Source organism: Zingiber officinale, chromosome 10B (genome assembly GCF_018446385.1).
Source record: "Zingiber officinale cultivar Zhangliang chromosome 10B, Zo_v1.1, whole genome shotgun sequence".
Taxonomy (NCBI): domain Eukaryota; kingdom Viridiplantae; phylum Streptophyta; class Magnoliopsida; order Zingiberales; family Zingiberaceae; genus Zingiber; species Zingiber officinale.
In genome coordinates, this window is record NC_056005.1 from 5,999,432 (window position 1) to 6,014,628 (window position 15,197).

The window sequence follows — 15,197 nt, forward strand, 5'->3', positions numbered from 1 at the left end:
ATATGAGATCTGATGAGCTGGTCTGAGACCAATGAAGATCACTCGACCCCGAACGAGGGAGATAAAGAAATATGATATGCTAGTCTAAGACCAGTGAAGACCGCTCGACCCCGAACGGGGGAGATAAGGGTTTAATGTCGCCGCTTGATGGTTGGTGGAGACCTGAGTTTAACGTCGTCACTCGACGATTTGATGAAGACTCGGGTTTAAAGTCACCACTCGACCGTAGGTGGAAACTTGGGTTTAACGTCGCCGCTCGACGATTTGATGAAAGCTCGGGTTTAAGGTCGTCGCTCGACCGTCGATGGAGACCTAAGTTTAACATCACCGCTCTACGATTTGTTGAAGGCACGGGTTTAAGGTCACCGCTCGACCGTCGGTGGAGACCTGAGTTTAACGTCGCCGCTCGACGATTTGATGAAGACTCGGGTTTGAGGTCGCTGCTCGACCGTAGGTGGAGACTTGGGTTTAACGTCGCCGCTCGACGATTTGATGAAGGCTAGGGTTTAAGGTCGCCGCTCGACCGTCGGTGGAGACCTGGGTTTAACGTCGCCGCTCGACGATTTGATGAAGGCTCGGGTTTAAGGTCGCCGCTCGACCGTCAGTGGAGACCTGGGTTTAACATCGCCACTTGACGATTTGATGAAGGCTCGGGTTTAAGGTTGTCGCTCGACCGTTGGTGGAGACCTAGGTTTAACGTCGCCGATTGACGTCTAGAGCTCGTGGCTCTAGTATAACTCAAACTCGGTCGATCGTCTCGGGAGTCTCTAACTTAAGGATTTATAGTCGCCACTCGACTTCTAGAGCCTATGGCTCTAATATAACTCAAACTCGGTCGATCGATGCAGGAGTCTCTGACTTTGAGCCTGTGGTTCTAATATAATATAATCTCGGCTGATCGGCATGAGAGTCTTCGACATTGAGCCCGCTGCTCTATTATAATATAATCCCAGCCGATCGACACGGGAGTCTTCAACATTGAGCCTGTAGCTCAAATATAATATAATCCCGGCCGACCGGCACGAGAGTCTTCAACATTGAGTCTGTGACTCTAACATAATAGAATCCAGGCCGATCGGCACAGGAGTCTTTGACATTGAGCCTGTGACTCTAACATAATATAATCTCGACTGATCGGCACGGGAGTCTTCAACATTGAGCCCGCGGCTCTACTATAATATAATCCCGGTCGATCAGCACGGGAGTCTTCGACATGAAGCCTGCGACTCTACTATAATATAATCCCGGCCGATCAGCACGGGAGTCTTCGACATTGAGCTCGCGACTCTACTATAATATAATCTCGGCCGATCGGCACGGGAGTCTTCGACATTGAGCCCGCGACTCTACTATAATATAATCCCGGCCGATCGGCACGAGAGTCTTCGACATTGAGCCCACAGCTCTAATATAATATAATTTTGGTCGACCGACATAGGAGTTTTCGATCGAGGAACTATGGCAGATCCTATGACCGAAAGAGAAAATGTAATGGAAGAACTGACCTACCGACCAGCAGAGGATTTGACTCAATTCCTCGACTCCCGAATACCCATAGAGTGAGGAGAATATGATATGCTCGTTGAAACCCGCCAAGGTCATGAGTATAACATAATTTTTTAGCATCGTTCATCTTCACGTTCCAGATCAGGCGGAGTTCCCACATATGACGCCAAATATGATCCTGTCGGGAATCTGAGAAGACGGAATTGCCGGAGTGACTTGGTTGGAATGTTGACCGCATCTCTATGACTCGGATGGTGAGCTGTCTTCTGTGTTGACCAAGTCGTCAGAAGTCCTATGGTCAATAGTACCTATAGTCAGCGATCGGGTTGCCCCGGTCCCTGGTACCCTGATGCTCAAGGCGAGTTCCACGAATATATAAGCAACCGAATAATAGTAGAACAACTAAATAAATACAAGATGAGTACAATGACGTACCCTGGCCCCGGGGGACGCCCTCAGATGGATCGGTGAGCTGGTCACGATGTTGACAGAGTCGTCGCGATCGTGCAGGGTAGATGAGTGCAAGTCAGCTGAGGAGCCGGATCTAGAGATGATGACAAGGAATCCGGTGCAGCATGGATCCAAAATGTGACACGTAGGCCGAAATATGACAACGACACCTAGGCCGGGATACCATAGCGGCTCGCAGACCGGCTCACGGCACACAGGCCAGATAATACCAGTAACTCCCCATCGTAATAGTGGTACAAAGAGCAAAATACAACGACTCGATGACCGGAACCACATCGGCTCGCAGGCCGAACATCATCTCGACTCGAAGGTCGGAGTAGACAAACCTGAGCACTCAAACGGCGGCTGCCCGGAGGGTGACAGCGACCGCTAGAGGAGGCAGTGGATGTCGCTGGAGGCGACGCCCACTGGAGGCAGTGTTAGCGGTTGCCGGAGGCATCAGCCGCTGCTGGAGGTAGCAGCAACTGCTCGAGGCAGTGACGGCAGCAGCGGGAGGCACCAGCGATTGCTGGAGGCATCGGCGGCAGTGGCGGGAGGCACCGACGACCGTTGGAGGAGGTGTCGACGCCCGTTGGAGGCGTCGGCGACAGCGGCAGGAGGCACCAGCGGCTGCTGGAGGAGGTGTCGACACCCACTGGAGGCATCGACGGCAGTGGCGAAAGGCACTGGCGGTCGCAAAGGAAGTGTTGACGCCCGTTGGAGGCGTCGACAACAGCGGTAGGAGGCACCAGCGGCCGCTGGAGGAGGTGTCGATGCTCGTTGGAGGCGTCGGTGGTGGCAAGATGCGCCGGCGGCTGCTAGAGGAGGCAGCGGAGAGGGGGAGCAGAGGAGGGGAGCAAGGGCTCACCGGCGGCAACCGCCGATGGAGGAGGTGTGTTACTGGCAGCGACAACGTGTGCGACCGGTGGCGTCGCTGGTCTCTACCTGGCGGCGGATCCGAATCCCCTATGCTTAGCAGCGGCGGCAGCCAAAAAACCTTCACCCTTTGTGCTTGGCGGCGGCGGAAAAACCAAAGCACGAAGCCCCTTTTGGCGTGATGAACAGTGCCCTCTTAAAGCAAAACCCTCACTACAAGAATTCGGACTTTTAACGACGCATTTTAGCGTCGCCATATGTACGTAAAATGCGTCGTAGAACATTTTGCGACGCAAACGTGCGTCGCCAGCATGCGTCGCAATTGGTTCGTATGCAAATGTCAATATGATCTTTGGCGACGCATTAAGGTACGCGTCGCCAAAGATTACAACATTTCGCGACGCAAGTATTGGCGACACCTTCTTTTATTACGTCGCCAAATGACGTCGCCAAAGGTGATGTCATTTCGCAACACTAATATTGGCGACGCCTTCTTTTATGCGTCGTGAAAAGGTTCTAACATGTCACAACACATGCAATGCGTCGCGAAATGTATTTTTGCTATATTTTTTTCGTTAATTATTTGTGACGCAATCTATGCATTATATATTGCTCATTCAGTCACAACATTATAATGTGTCTAAAATACATCATAAAAGTGCAATTTACTATTAATTAGTCAAATATTTTTAAAACATGAACACAACTAGTCAAATATTATCCAAAAGAACATGAGTAGTGAAATGCGCATTACATAATATTGCAAAATAAAAAACTACATAGTCGATGATGGAGGCGAGGGAGGTGGTGGAGGAGGTAGAATTTAAGAGCATGTTGGTGGAGGCTGGAGTGAGAAGCCAGGAATGACCTGTTGAAGTTGGTGCAATAATGCTTCAAATTTTTGATGCCGCTCACGTATAGTCAGATTCTGTTCATCGATTGTTTTCTGCATAGTTGCAAATTTTTCATAATCATCATGATGTTTTGAACTGATGTTTGTGGCTCTAGAATCACCCACTACAGATAGTTTAGGTAATGGACCTAAACCCTTCACGTAACGAGACCGTATGCCTGTCATCGCAAGTTGAAGATCAATAAAAATAAAAAAACTTTGAAAAAACAAGTAAAATGGATTCCATCAAATGCCAAGTGGAGAAGGGATATATCATATATGCAATTAGTGAAAACTGAGTGTAGCCTTTATTATCCTTGGCTGTCGAGCACAAGGAGTTCAGAGAAACATATCATCAATACTGGCAAGCTCTCTGAAGTACTATCCTAGAATAAGTCCATTCTATTAAGACCCTAAGCGACAACAAGTAAACCCGTATAGATTAATATTAAAAAACAAGTGCACTGGGGTTTGTTTATTAACCTTTTTCAATAGACACTTCGAAAGTTTTTATTAACCAACTATAAGTCACAATAAATAAACTACTAACATAAAAAGATTGGAATAAATGTAATTCTACTGCTTCCCAAAAAAACAAAAAACTTACCCATTTGCTAAACTGGTTATCTTATCTCGAGCTCCTTGGTTGATGATTGCTGTCTGTTGTAACAAGAGTAATCCACCAAGGATTGGAGAAGCGCCAACAGCTGTGGTCCCTAATGAATGTGCAAATACAGACCCAACCCACTCACAGAGGACAGCAAGAATAGATCTCAGACAGCGAAGTTTCAGGTTTGGCGAAGGTAAAATAGCTCCATATGATAAAAGCTGATCATATGTGCTTAATACAGGCTTTGGTTCAACCTTACAAGCAGCAAGAAGGGCTCTAGCACGTATGATGAGGCCTGTTTGTAGAATATTCATACATTGCTAGACAAGTAAAATAGAAAATCAATAGATATACAAATATTAACAGAAAAGTTGAACTTTAATAAAGAACAATTGGGGTGAGAACACAAATTTTACCGAAGCAGCCATTTCAAGATGAAGATAAATAATCTCTAAAGACAAGCGACCCTCCACTCCAGTATAGATATTTGAACCGACCCTCTTTACTACAGAACATGCTTCTGCAACTCCACCTCTAGAAAGAGCTTCACACAGAATAATCTGAAAAGTTGTGCATTTCCAAGCATATCTGAGCATTATCAGAAACATGAGAAGACTAAAAATACCTTCATTAAAAAAAATATTCCAAAATAAAGGATACCAGATTCACTTTTTGAAGATCTCTTTCGTCCTACACTAATATTACTAAATCATTGTCTTAATTGAGCATTAATGTTTCTTCGTTGGATATTTATATACTATATTAACCAACTATCACTTTCAGTTTTATAGTCGGTCGGAGAGCAAAGCGCTAAAGAAAGAGGAAGATGTTCCACAAAGACTCCATCGAAGGAACAAATTAATGGATCAAAGATATTGATAATTACAGAAATGTGTACTTTGTAGATAAAAATATCGCTTCAACATTATGTTAACTACTTAGATGCACTATGCAAGAAGGGTTTTAAGTATGTTGAGTCATAGATTTAGTTTGCTGTTTGAATCAATCTTATTTACAGATAATTTCATTCCTGAGATCAGAATAACTCATTGTCATTTTCCATTCAAGTATCTTCCTCCTAGTTTATCTAATTGGAAAAATTAAACAACCAGCATCGGCCCAAGATCACTAAATTAACCAAAAGTCAGTTTAAATAATTTGTAAATAGGATTTTATGCATACAACAAATACTTTTGGATCAAGAGTTTCTTTTTCATTAATGCACGAGCACTTATTTTATAGGAAAACCAACATTTTCAAGATAGTACTCCTTTCCTTCTTAGACAAATGACAGATTAAAAAAAAAGGCCAATCATCAAAAACATCAGTTTCGATGCCATCCTGGTCTGCTCCAGTTGTGTACCAATGAGAAAGGCCTAGGTGTGGATAGTAAAAAAATCTAATTGTTATTAACAGTAGCAAAGTGATTCCTCTTGTGTTAATCTTACCTGGATTTTCATAGTAGTAATATCAGTGAATCTACAAACTGCAACTCGACAAAAGTGAAGTCCATGATTGGAAACCTGGAAAGTAAAAAAGCACTAACCAAGTGTATACCTTTCTAACAGAAGCAACCTAAATATACTCCAAAATTTCCTTTTCTCCTATAAGAACAGGAGTTCCTAATTCAAAATTCGGTGCACATTATCATATTTATCGTGATCAACTTCATTCAGAATCAACAACCACTCTGCAACAATTAGATTCCCAACAGAGAGCGAGGTACCTCTTTGGGGAGGGTGGAGTAGGGGGAGGCTAGCATAGAGCGAGGCTTCGATAGCCTCCTCGAGGTCGAGGCGGCCGGCTACATCCCTACCGATGCGCTCGGTGACATGGAGGCCGGCGGAGGCTACACCCAGTCCCACGGTTTCGTCGCCCCCACGCCATTACGTGATCGTCGGAGGGCCGCGCAGCTTCCGCAAACCCTATGCTACGATAGAAACACCCCGACGGATTACCTGTGAGAGCAACTTGTGGGCGTTTGGTTTGAGGTAATAGGGGTGGGGAATGGGATCCGTAATGCTATCTCAAAAGCATGGGGTTTTAATGCATTAAAATAAAATAAAATAAGAATTATTTAGTAATTTATTTGATTTGTTTTTAGATGATATTTATTTCGATTTATAATATTGTTAAAAGAGAATACCAACCGTTAATTTATTAAAATAAATTAAAATATTAATTATTTAATAATTTGTTGGATTTGTTTTTAAATGATATTTATTTTGATTTATAATTTTGTTAAAAGAGAATATGAGCAGTTAATTTATTAAAACAAATTAAAATAATAATTATTTAATAAATTTCTTTCTAATACCTTTTCAAATTATATTTATTTTAATTTATAATTTATAAAAAATTTTGATTTTTTTTTCAAATTTTATTTTAGCGACAGTTAATGTATCTACGTCGCCAAATAATCACAATTTAAGGTGGAAAAAATTTCCACTACTATTAGTGACGTTGAATGCAGAATGCGTCGCTATAGTGTTACATTTGGCGACGTGTTTTCTATGTCGTGTCGCCAAATGATGCAGGGAAAATTTGTGCTATCTTTTAGCGACGTGGAGTGATGTGCGTGTCGCCAAAGGTCTTCATCAGAATTCTTGTAGTGCCTACTCCTGTTAAAAGACCCAAACACCCCTCTCTTTTCTCCTATTTCCTATTAAGCCAAGAGATATATCTGTATCAAACATCATTAATAGGGGCAGATGAACGGTCACTAAGAAAGGTATAAAAAAATATGTCAGGTATTAGGAAATGCAAGATTCATCTATTTTTCGTACTCAGTTTCTCTTCCTAATTCTAACTTGAGCATGGGAGGGTTAATGTCAGGGACGCCTTCCTTGGTTTGGTTTTGTTTTGCAAGAGCGAGGTCTTTATCTCGTCAGTAGTCATCACATCCCCGGTTTTCCAGCTTCCCTCACTCAGATAGGATCATTTTAGCATCATTTGTGGGAACGTAGCATGCATCCGAGTACGAAAATGGAAGACGCTGGATGACTCACAACAGTGATGCTGACGCAAGAGGATATTGACGCACTAATACAAGCTCGAGTTGCGAAGATATTGGAGCAACAGTAATAGACGTTGACCGATCGGCAAATGCATAAACCTGCATCCTCTGCAGCGGGTCGACGGGTTGAAAGAGGAGATCGAGTGGAGCAAATTTCCGTTCGGGAACCAAATAGGAGACCGATCATCTCAAGGTCCGCGTGTAACATCCCATATCAATCATATATGAAATCAAAATCTAAAAGTATAAAATATAAAAATTATCAAAAATATTATTATAAATACCTTAATAAATTTTTTTTTTTTTAAAAAAACATAAAATTACTTTATCGAATTGTCTTCTCCCTGCAGGTGTTTGCTTGTATTTCTTAGGAAGGTCTTGATGGTGAATTTTAGCACTTTCAATCGATTTATTTTTGTTGCCCTATAAGTACCAGCTGACATTCGATTATAAGTTGTGACTGAACTGGGAGGTGAAATGGCATTGATTGTCAGTATGTTGAACAGCAGGCTTGCACATGCTAATGTTTGCTAGACTATGGAACTGCACTGTCAGCGGTACAAGGAAGTGCAGATTTTTAGTTCACTTATGTTTTATTAATGTGCATCCTTATATGTTCCTAGTCACTTAAATTCATTGGCACATTTTTTTTTCCCAATTGATTGACATAATTAAACTGCGTACTTCTTTGGTATTAGCATCATCATCACGATTTTTCTGTGTACTTCCTTTGACATATTTATTGTGTACTTCCAACATTTAAGTTGCAGATAAGAAAATTATAACACATGAGGAACTGTTAACAGAAGTCGGGAACCAAAAGGAAGTCCTAAACGATTCTTGAACAGTTTGTGCTTAGATTACTTGTGCAAGACTTGGTGTAGAGAATCAGTACTGTATACATTAATATCTTGCAGCTAGCTAGCTAGAGTAGTCCTCAATAATAAATGGCAATCCCAAACATAATTTGCATACCTAGTAGGCAACTATAACCAGAACCTGATCCTACACTTGGAAAGGAGTTGATCAGTAGCAAAAGGTGATATCGTTTGCCTCCAGCGTCCCCGCCGCATCTTGCCCAAAGTCTTCACGAGGAAGGTAAATCACGGTAACTGGAGAAGATAGTGCGTAGTGGGAAGAGGTACACAGGGACTAGAGAATTATGCCCTGATTACCCCGTGATTCAAACCCACACTCTCAAGTGGTAAGTTTCTACGTACTAACCACTCCAGATAACCCCGTGAGGAGGAAAGGAGTTGATCAGGTGTGCATATCGATCGGGTTCCACCAACCATGTGCAGCAAATTAATTAAAGCTTGCTACCTTTAACTCCAAACCAAAGGACCACGGCCCCAACAAACTTAAGCAAACGGCAGATAATTAAGCTGCAGCCCTGAACAGTCACCTTCCTACTCGCGGTCACACTTATTTCTCACCACCATAAGATTTACGTACATGAAATGAAATAAGGAGAAATTAAATCTAATGGGTACTATCTTTAGTACTGCGGCTGGTCAGTTTCGCGCACTGGGGTTAACTTGTTAGTTCTCCGACCTCCGCGATGCTCTCCAGAGCTGGCTTCCACTGGCCATGGCGTGCGGCTCCACTACTTGACATGTTGCTTCTCGTCATCATGTCTCGAACCAATTCCTCCAGCTCCTTGTCCACTTCTGCCTCCACTTGATGCTCTTCCGGTTGCTGGGAATGCACCTGCCAAATTCAATTCATTAGCAAAGATCATTTAAGAACATCACGCATTTTTGAATCTCTGTATTGAAATGGTATTTAATTTTGGGATCTGATAATTACCCACGCATGACGCACCGCACTGACAGTACTGTCTGGGTCGGTCGTGCAGGCTCTGTATCCGTCTTCGCCTTTCACAGTGCTGGAGCTAGCTTTCTCCTCCTGTTTAGCGAGCAGCCGGCTCAGCCTGACGTGTCTCTTCGACGCGAACTCCCTCAGCACCTCTGCCAGAAAATTTCTAAACAAGTTAGAAAGGAAGATCGACCAGGAGTGGTCGGCAGAACGCATCGTCAGACCTTCGAAGCTGACGAGGCGGTAGACGTGGCCGATGAGGAGGGTGTCGTCGGGGGGAAGCAGTTTAAGGTACGTCACTGGCTTCCTTCGCTGGTGATGGGAGGTGGAGGGAGACGGACGGCAAACGTTGGAGGTGATCATAGCTGCGACGTAGTGACCGGGGTTGGCGGCCATGACTTGGGTGGCGGGGAGGGACCAGTAGGACTTTTCCAGTCTCCCATCGCGGTGTTGGATCACCACCGTGGCTGCGACGTCCGCCGCTTGGCAATTCCCCATGACCGGAGGAAAGAAGGAATTTCAGTCTTTTGTGAATCTACGACCAGGTGACATTTAAAGTCTGCAAGGACGAGGAAGCATTTATTCGTGAGGGGATGCTTCACACAGTGCAACTTACAATCCACATATATATTTTGATTCAATTGCAAGTTAACGTGCTTCAGCCCGCAACTGAATATGCCCTCCAGGACAACAAAGATGAGTCAAGCCATCATATACCAATAGATCAATATATATATATATATTGATCAACTCGATCACTAAAGCCACAAGTAGATCAAGTTAACTTGACACAACTGATTGTAGCCACCTCATTGATGTGATTCAACTGATTACTACTGCTATTGATCCAACAAGTTAAGTCAGTTGGACTTGTGAGTTCGAAAAAATAGACAGCTTTTCATTATTTCCGTCTTTTCCCCCGCTCCAAGTAAAGGCATTAATGTACGGCTACTAAACTAGCAATTTGTAAATATTTTCACGCTGTCTCTGCAGGGCAATTAAACAAATAATAATTGTATTTGTCATATACGTATTAATTAGACCCCTGATTAATTAATTCCTGACTGTAGCAGACAATAAGTTGTGGGTTTAGGCGATCTTTCCTACTCCTACACCTCGTTTTATATATGTTACTAACCATGAGAAAAGCAGGAGTGAAACTTGCAGGTTGATCAAGTTATACTGGAAATGTTATATCACCAGAAGTGTCCAAGAAAGATGCAGACGCAATTAGCTAACAAAACGCCAGTGTGATAATTATATATATATTCATTTAGTTTCACCAAACGATTATTTTGAGATTGCTAGATGTTTCTGCTTGCTGCCATTTCACACTTCAGTACATAGGAGCCATCAGACACAGTAGAGTATGCATTAACTTAAATTCGCAGTCTTCCTTAATTTCTCCTCTATTTCAAATATAGAAAGAGACTACCACGCTACCACGAACTCTTACTCATGGGAATGATTTTTGAAATGCAATTTACTTGACTTTCCCAACATTTTTTGATGCAATAACTTTGTTCTTCCTCTTGTCGTTCTCTTTGAGTCACCTACCAGATATTGTGTCAATGAAGCCTAAAGATTTTGTTAGTATCTTACACGAGTGTAATCTAACTAAGATTAAATCTACTTCATCAACGTCGTTATTAAATTTTGCCTCAGAAAAAGCTTAAACGTTGGCTGGGGTGTAAAATCTAATATTTTCATGTTAATCAATATTTTTAACCTAGTAATTGATCACTCAATAGTTCAATAATATGAGATGTGATAATTAAATAATAAATATTATTAAAAAATTATAGAATTTTTAAGAATTTTTCTGATCATACCGATCCAAAAATTCCCTCTTAATCATACTCAAAGATTTCTTATATAACTAAAACGACCCTCACAGATTACGAATACTAATTTACTAAGAACCAATCAGATTGATGGTATAGTATCAACGTCGGATGGAATCGAAATATCTACAATATCCTGATTACAATTTGTATCAATTAAATATATAGCCAACCTCTTCATATGATCAATTTTAAGGCGAAGAATACAATCAATTAAAGATTAAATTAATTAATCGTTAATTAAATAAACCTAAGAATATAAGAAAATGTATAGGAATAGTTACCCAGTTTTGACCTTCTCCCTTGCATCTCCACTGCCGCCGCCCATCGCCCGATCGCCCCAAGCGCCATCGCATCATCCTCGGCCGGAGTCGCCGTCGCCGATTGCCGGAAGGGAGGAGTCAACGCAAGGGGACCAAGGCTACTTCTCTCCCTCTCGCGATTTCTCCATCGCGTCATCGCCGCCGCCCCATCCTCGGATCGCCGCGAGCACCGACACCGTCGCCCTTCGTCGGTGCCAAGTCAGCCAGTCGTCGCTGTCTCTCCTTTGCCCCGGCTCGCCACCACAGCAGCCGCCGCGAGGCCTCCCCAGCAGCCACTGTCGCGTCGCCGCGTTTCGCTGCAACGCCGTTGCATGCACATCGTCGTTGTGACAATTGTGCGCCTTTCCTAGCGGCCCTAGGCTGTCGCCTACTCTGTTTTCCGCGACGAAACAGCCTTTCTGTGGCTATCGGCGCATTCGCGCATCACCGTTGCAGCTGTCTTCAACACTGGCCAAGAGCCAACCGCCGCTGTCTGTGTGAGTAGCCGAATCCAACCACCGCTGTCGCCGCCGAGAGCCCACCATCGGAAACAGAGGTGAAGTTTGAGGGTAACGACGTCTAAACATCTTGGGTTACTGGAATTTGGATTTTTTTTTTTTTTTTTTTTTTTTGCAATGCATAGGTGAATAAATGTGATATGTATATGAGTTTTGGGTTTGATGAAATGAAATTTAATACAAATTTATTAAAAGATGAACAATGGTAATTGTAAGAATAGTTCTCTCCACGGTTCTTCTATGTATAGTTGTACATACAGTTGAGGATACATGGAGAATTGGGTTAAGGATAAATCTAATATCTGATTTATTTTATAGATTGATCCGACTAGGGTTTTCCTAATTGGATTTGGGATTTAGGTTATTAATGCATGATGGAATTAGTTAAACCGTATAATTTGTTACTGAACTCTGATTCGAGACGAGCACTTTGATATAAGAATTGTTTAGCTCAATCTACATTCAAGTTGGATATCTTTTGCTTTGTTTCTTTAGTGTTTTGTCCTTAATGCATGAGTTATTATTAGATAGTCAACCGTATTTATTTAGACTCTATTCACATTACTTGTTGAGTTTAATACTTATTTTGTTTGATCTTTAAGATGATCAATTTGATATGTATATAGTCATACACACACATAGATATATATATATAGACACCAGGTGAGGTAATGTAGGGAGAGATCTAAGGGAAAAAGAATTGACCTATAGAAAATAGTTTTAATTTTTGAGTATTGCCTCTACTTATATGTTTTTTAGTAGGCCAAAACTCTAATATTTTTATAATTTCATACACCCCTAGGAATTGGGGCAACTGCCCCACCAAAGTTATACATGGTTTCGCCCTTGATTGCGTGTGTAATATAATAATGAACGCGCCGCTCATAAACTAGGTAAGGGGTGCACCAGACCCATGTAATAGTGCAATGCTAGGGTGAAGCTCGAAAATCCCAACAGTAAATTACTATAATGGACTCACTCTTATAAAAAATTAATTTAAAATCATACTTGATCTTAGCCAAAAAGCCGAGAAAAGTATGTTTTCTAATATCGCTGGCTCAAGGTATTTATAGAAATTTCTCTACGCAATGTTGCAAATTTTAAGATGTGGGACTAAAGAAACTCTAGATTTTTAATTGATTAATGAGAAAAATTCTTATTAATACGGCGCAACTCTCGATCTTTAGATTCTTGATTGATTAATGAGAAAATTTTCCAATAATACAGCGCAACTAAGTCTTAAACTCTAGATCTCTGATTGATTAATGAAAAAATTCTAATAATACGCTGCAGTTGAGTCTCACATTCTAGATCATTAATTGATGCATTTATGAAAATTACTAATAAACCTTAAAATTATTTTCAGAGTGAATAAAAAAAAGAACATTAATGTAATTTTATTTTGGATTTCATCGAAATTTATTAGTAAAGAGGGAGATTCAATCCTTTTCCATATGAATCTCGGCTAGATTTACGCCGAAAAACTAATTTTTGTCTCAAATCTGTGATAAATTTTGGGGCAAATCATGATTCGTCGCTTATTTGGGATGAAATCATATTTGTCGCAAATTTGCAACGAATTCTGGTTTGTCGCAAAATTAAGATAATTTTGCGACAAAAAAAAAGTATCGCAAAATTTATCCCAAAAAAAAAAAAAATCTAGAATATATCTTTTTTTTCTTTTATCTTATTTACAATAACACATACAACATCTTCAACAAAATAATATCCAACACATCCATATCCAACATCCGAACAAATCATCCCAAAACTAAACACAACCATATCTAACATCCAAACAAATTATCCCCAAACTAAACACATCATATTCATATATACAAATAATCAAAATCCAAACAACAACAAGTTCAACAAATCATAATATATAAACATGAAAATTCTATCATAATCCAAACAACAAATGTACCAAGGCATCCAAAGTAAAATATATATATATATATACACAAATCGTCATGTCTCAAGAGCTTTGGTCGCCTTCCATGCTTCTTTTCCTACGTTAAATTACAAACAAACAATAAGTAATATTTATAACTTAAAAATTATATCAAACATATTAACGATATTTGTATCTAACATTTACATACATAAATGAAATTTGTAACTAAGATTGTTTGTCAGAACATGTAAAATATCACCATGACAAAATGCAAAGTATCATGGTGAAATTAAAGTTGTTTACAATTCATATCCTTTGTTCAAAACTCATGTTTCTAGTTAATGTTTTGTTTCATATTTCTTGTAGAGAGTTGTAATACCTACTAATGTCAAACTCATAATATTATTTTGAATATATTTTTATAGTTATGACATACGATGTACATGTAAAAATATACCAAACATGACATAACATGCAAAGTATTTAGGTAAAATAAAAATATAGAATCAACTATAACATCACATGAAAAAAATCCAAACATAAAATTTACCATAAATTTACGAAGAATCACCACCACCGCCATTATCATCATCACTGTCATCACCATCATCACCGTTACCGGGAGGAATTTGACTTGGAACAGAATTTAACTGAAGATGCTACATAATAAAGTACCAAGTTGTCACCATTTATTCTGAATTTTGTATGTTTACAATAAAATACATTAATAAAAACTTCTAGACAACAAACTAATTGTAGGATCGAAAAAAATTTAGATATCTCCACAATGACATGATATTATCCACTTTGGGCCTAAGCCCTCATGGTTTTGCTCTTGAGCTCTCCCCAAAAGGCCTCATGCCAATGGAGATATCTTTCTCTTATAAACCCATGATCTTTTCCATGTGTTTTCAATATGGGACTATGTTTGCAACCTTGCAACCCCAACAATCCCCCCCTCAAACAAAGGACCATGGGCTTCCCACGTCCGATCCTCGACCCACCAGGTCTTCCTGCCCCTCGGTCTACCCGACCTACTAGGACTTCTTGCCCCTCGATCTACCCGACCTACTAGGACTTCCTGCCCCTCGGTCTACCCGACCTACTAGGACTTCCTGCCCCTCGGTCCACTCGACCTACTAGGACTTCTTGCCTGGTGTCTGGTCCTCTTGATCCAAATATAGGAGCACCCACTTTCTTTGTTCGAGGTCAATATTGTACTCACATGGTTTAATCAGACCATAGCTCTTGTGCACAGTCGGCGATTAAACCTTCTGGCAGTCCGGGCTCTGATACCAATTGTAGGATCGAAAAGAATTTAGATATCTCCACAATGACATGATATTGTCCACTTTGGGCCTAAGCCCTCAGGGTTTTGCTCTTGGGCTCTCCCCAAAAGGCCTCATGCCAATGGAGATATCTTTCTCTTATAAACTCATGATCTTTTCCATGTGTTTTCAATATGGGA

At 41.0% G+C, this 15,197-nt stretch overlaps 2 protein-coding genes and 1 pseudogene across 3 annotated transcripts; all 3 read right to left on the reverse strand.

The window, feature by feature from the left end:
• Positions 1 to 3,518: 3,518 nt before the first annotated feature.
• On the reverse strand, positions 3,519 to 6,334 carry LOC122028618 (nuclear pore complex protein NUP155-like). Of its 2 annotated transcripts, XM_042587463.1 has the most exons (5): positions 6,061 to 6,334; positions 5,783 to 5,857; positions 4,751 to 4,894; positions 4,332 to 4,654; positions 3,519 to 3,903 (listed from the first exon to the last, which is right to left on the reverse strand). In XM_042587463.1, the coding sequence occupies exons 1-5, from the start codon at positions 6,094 to 6,096 to the stop codon at positions 3,861 to 3,863; spliced, it is 621 nt and encodes a 206-aa protein (XP_042443397.1). In that variant the 5' UTR covers positions 6,097 to 6,334; the 3' UTR covers positions 3,519 to 3,860. The 2 variants fall into 2 exon arrangements, with proteins under 2 accessions (XP_042443397.1, XP_042443398.1); XM_042587464.1 differs by lacking the exon at positions 5,783 to 5,857 and having other exon boundaries at positions 6,061 to 6,333.
• A 2,349-nt stretch (positions 6,335 to 8,683) lies between these two features.
• On the reverse strand, positions 8,684 to 9,808 carry LOC122030157. Its single transcript, XM_042589324.1, has 3 exons — positions 9,393 to 9,808; positions 9,160 to 9,320; positions 8,684 to 9,060 (listed from the first exon to the last, which is right to left on the reverse strand). Exons 1-3 carry the CDS (start codon positions 9,664 to 9,666, stop codon positions 8,884 to 8,886), a joined length of 612 nt encoding a protein of 203 aa, XP_042445258.1. The 5' UTR covers positions 9,667 to 9,808; the 3' UTR covers positions 8,684 to 8,883.
• A 2,919-nt stretch (positions 9,809 to 12,727) lies between these two features.
• LOC122030684 lies at positions 12,728 to 12,871 on the reverse strand (annotated as a pseudogene).
• Positions 12,872 to 15,197: the final 2,326 nt, after the last annotated feature.

What these genes read in the sequence shown, in the direction of transcription:
- LOC122028618 (XM_042587463.1), bottom strand. Translation starts at nt 6,096, where the DNA reads ATGCTAGCCTCCCCCTACTCCACCCTCCCCAAAGAG. An exon ending in ACTCCACCCTCCCCAAAGAG is followed by an intron (nt 5,858 to 6,060) that starts GTACCTCGCTCT and finishes TTTACTTTCCAG; the next exon opens with GTTTCCAATCATGGACTTCA. An exon ending in ATAACCAGTTTAGCAAATGG is followed by an intron (nt 3,904 to 4,331) that starts GTAAGTTTTTTG and finishes TTGCGATGACAG; the next exon opens with GCATACGGTCTCGTTACGTG.
- LOC122030157 (XM_042589324.1), bottom strand. Translation starts at nt 9,666, where the DNA reads ATGGGGAATTGCCAAGCGGCGGACGTCGCAGCCACGGTGGTGATCCAA. An exon ending in CCGCCTCGTCAGCTTCGAAG is followed by an intron (nt 9,321 to 9,392) that starts GTCTGACGATGC and finishes ATTTTCTGGCAG; the next exon opens with AGGTGCTGAGGGAGTTCGCG. An exon ending in GTGCGGTGCGTCATGCGTGG is followed by an intron (nt 9,061 to 9,159) that starts GTAATTATCAGA and finishes TGAATTTGGCAG; the next exon opens with GTGCATTCCCAGCAACCGGA.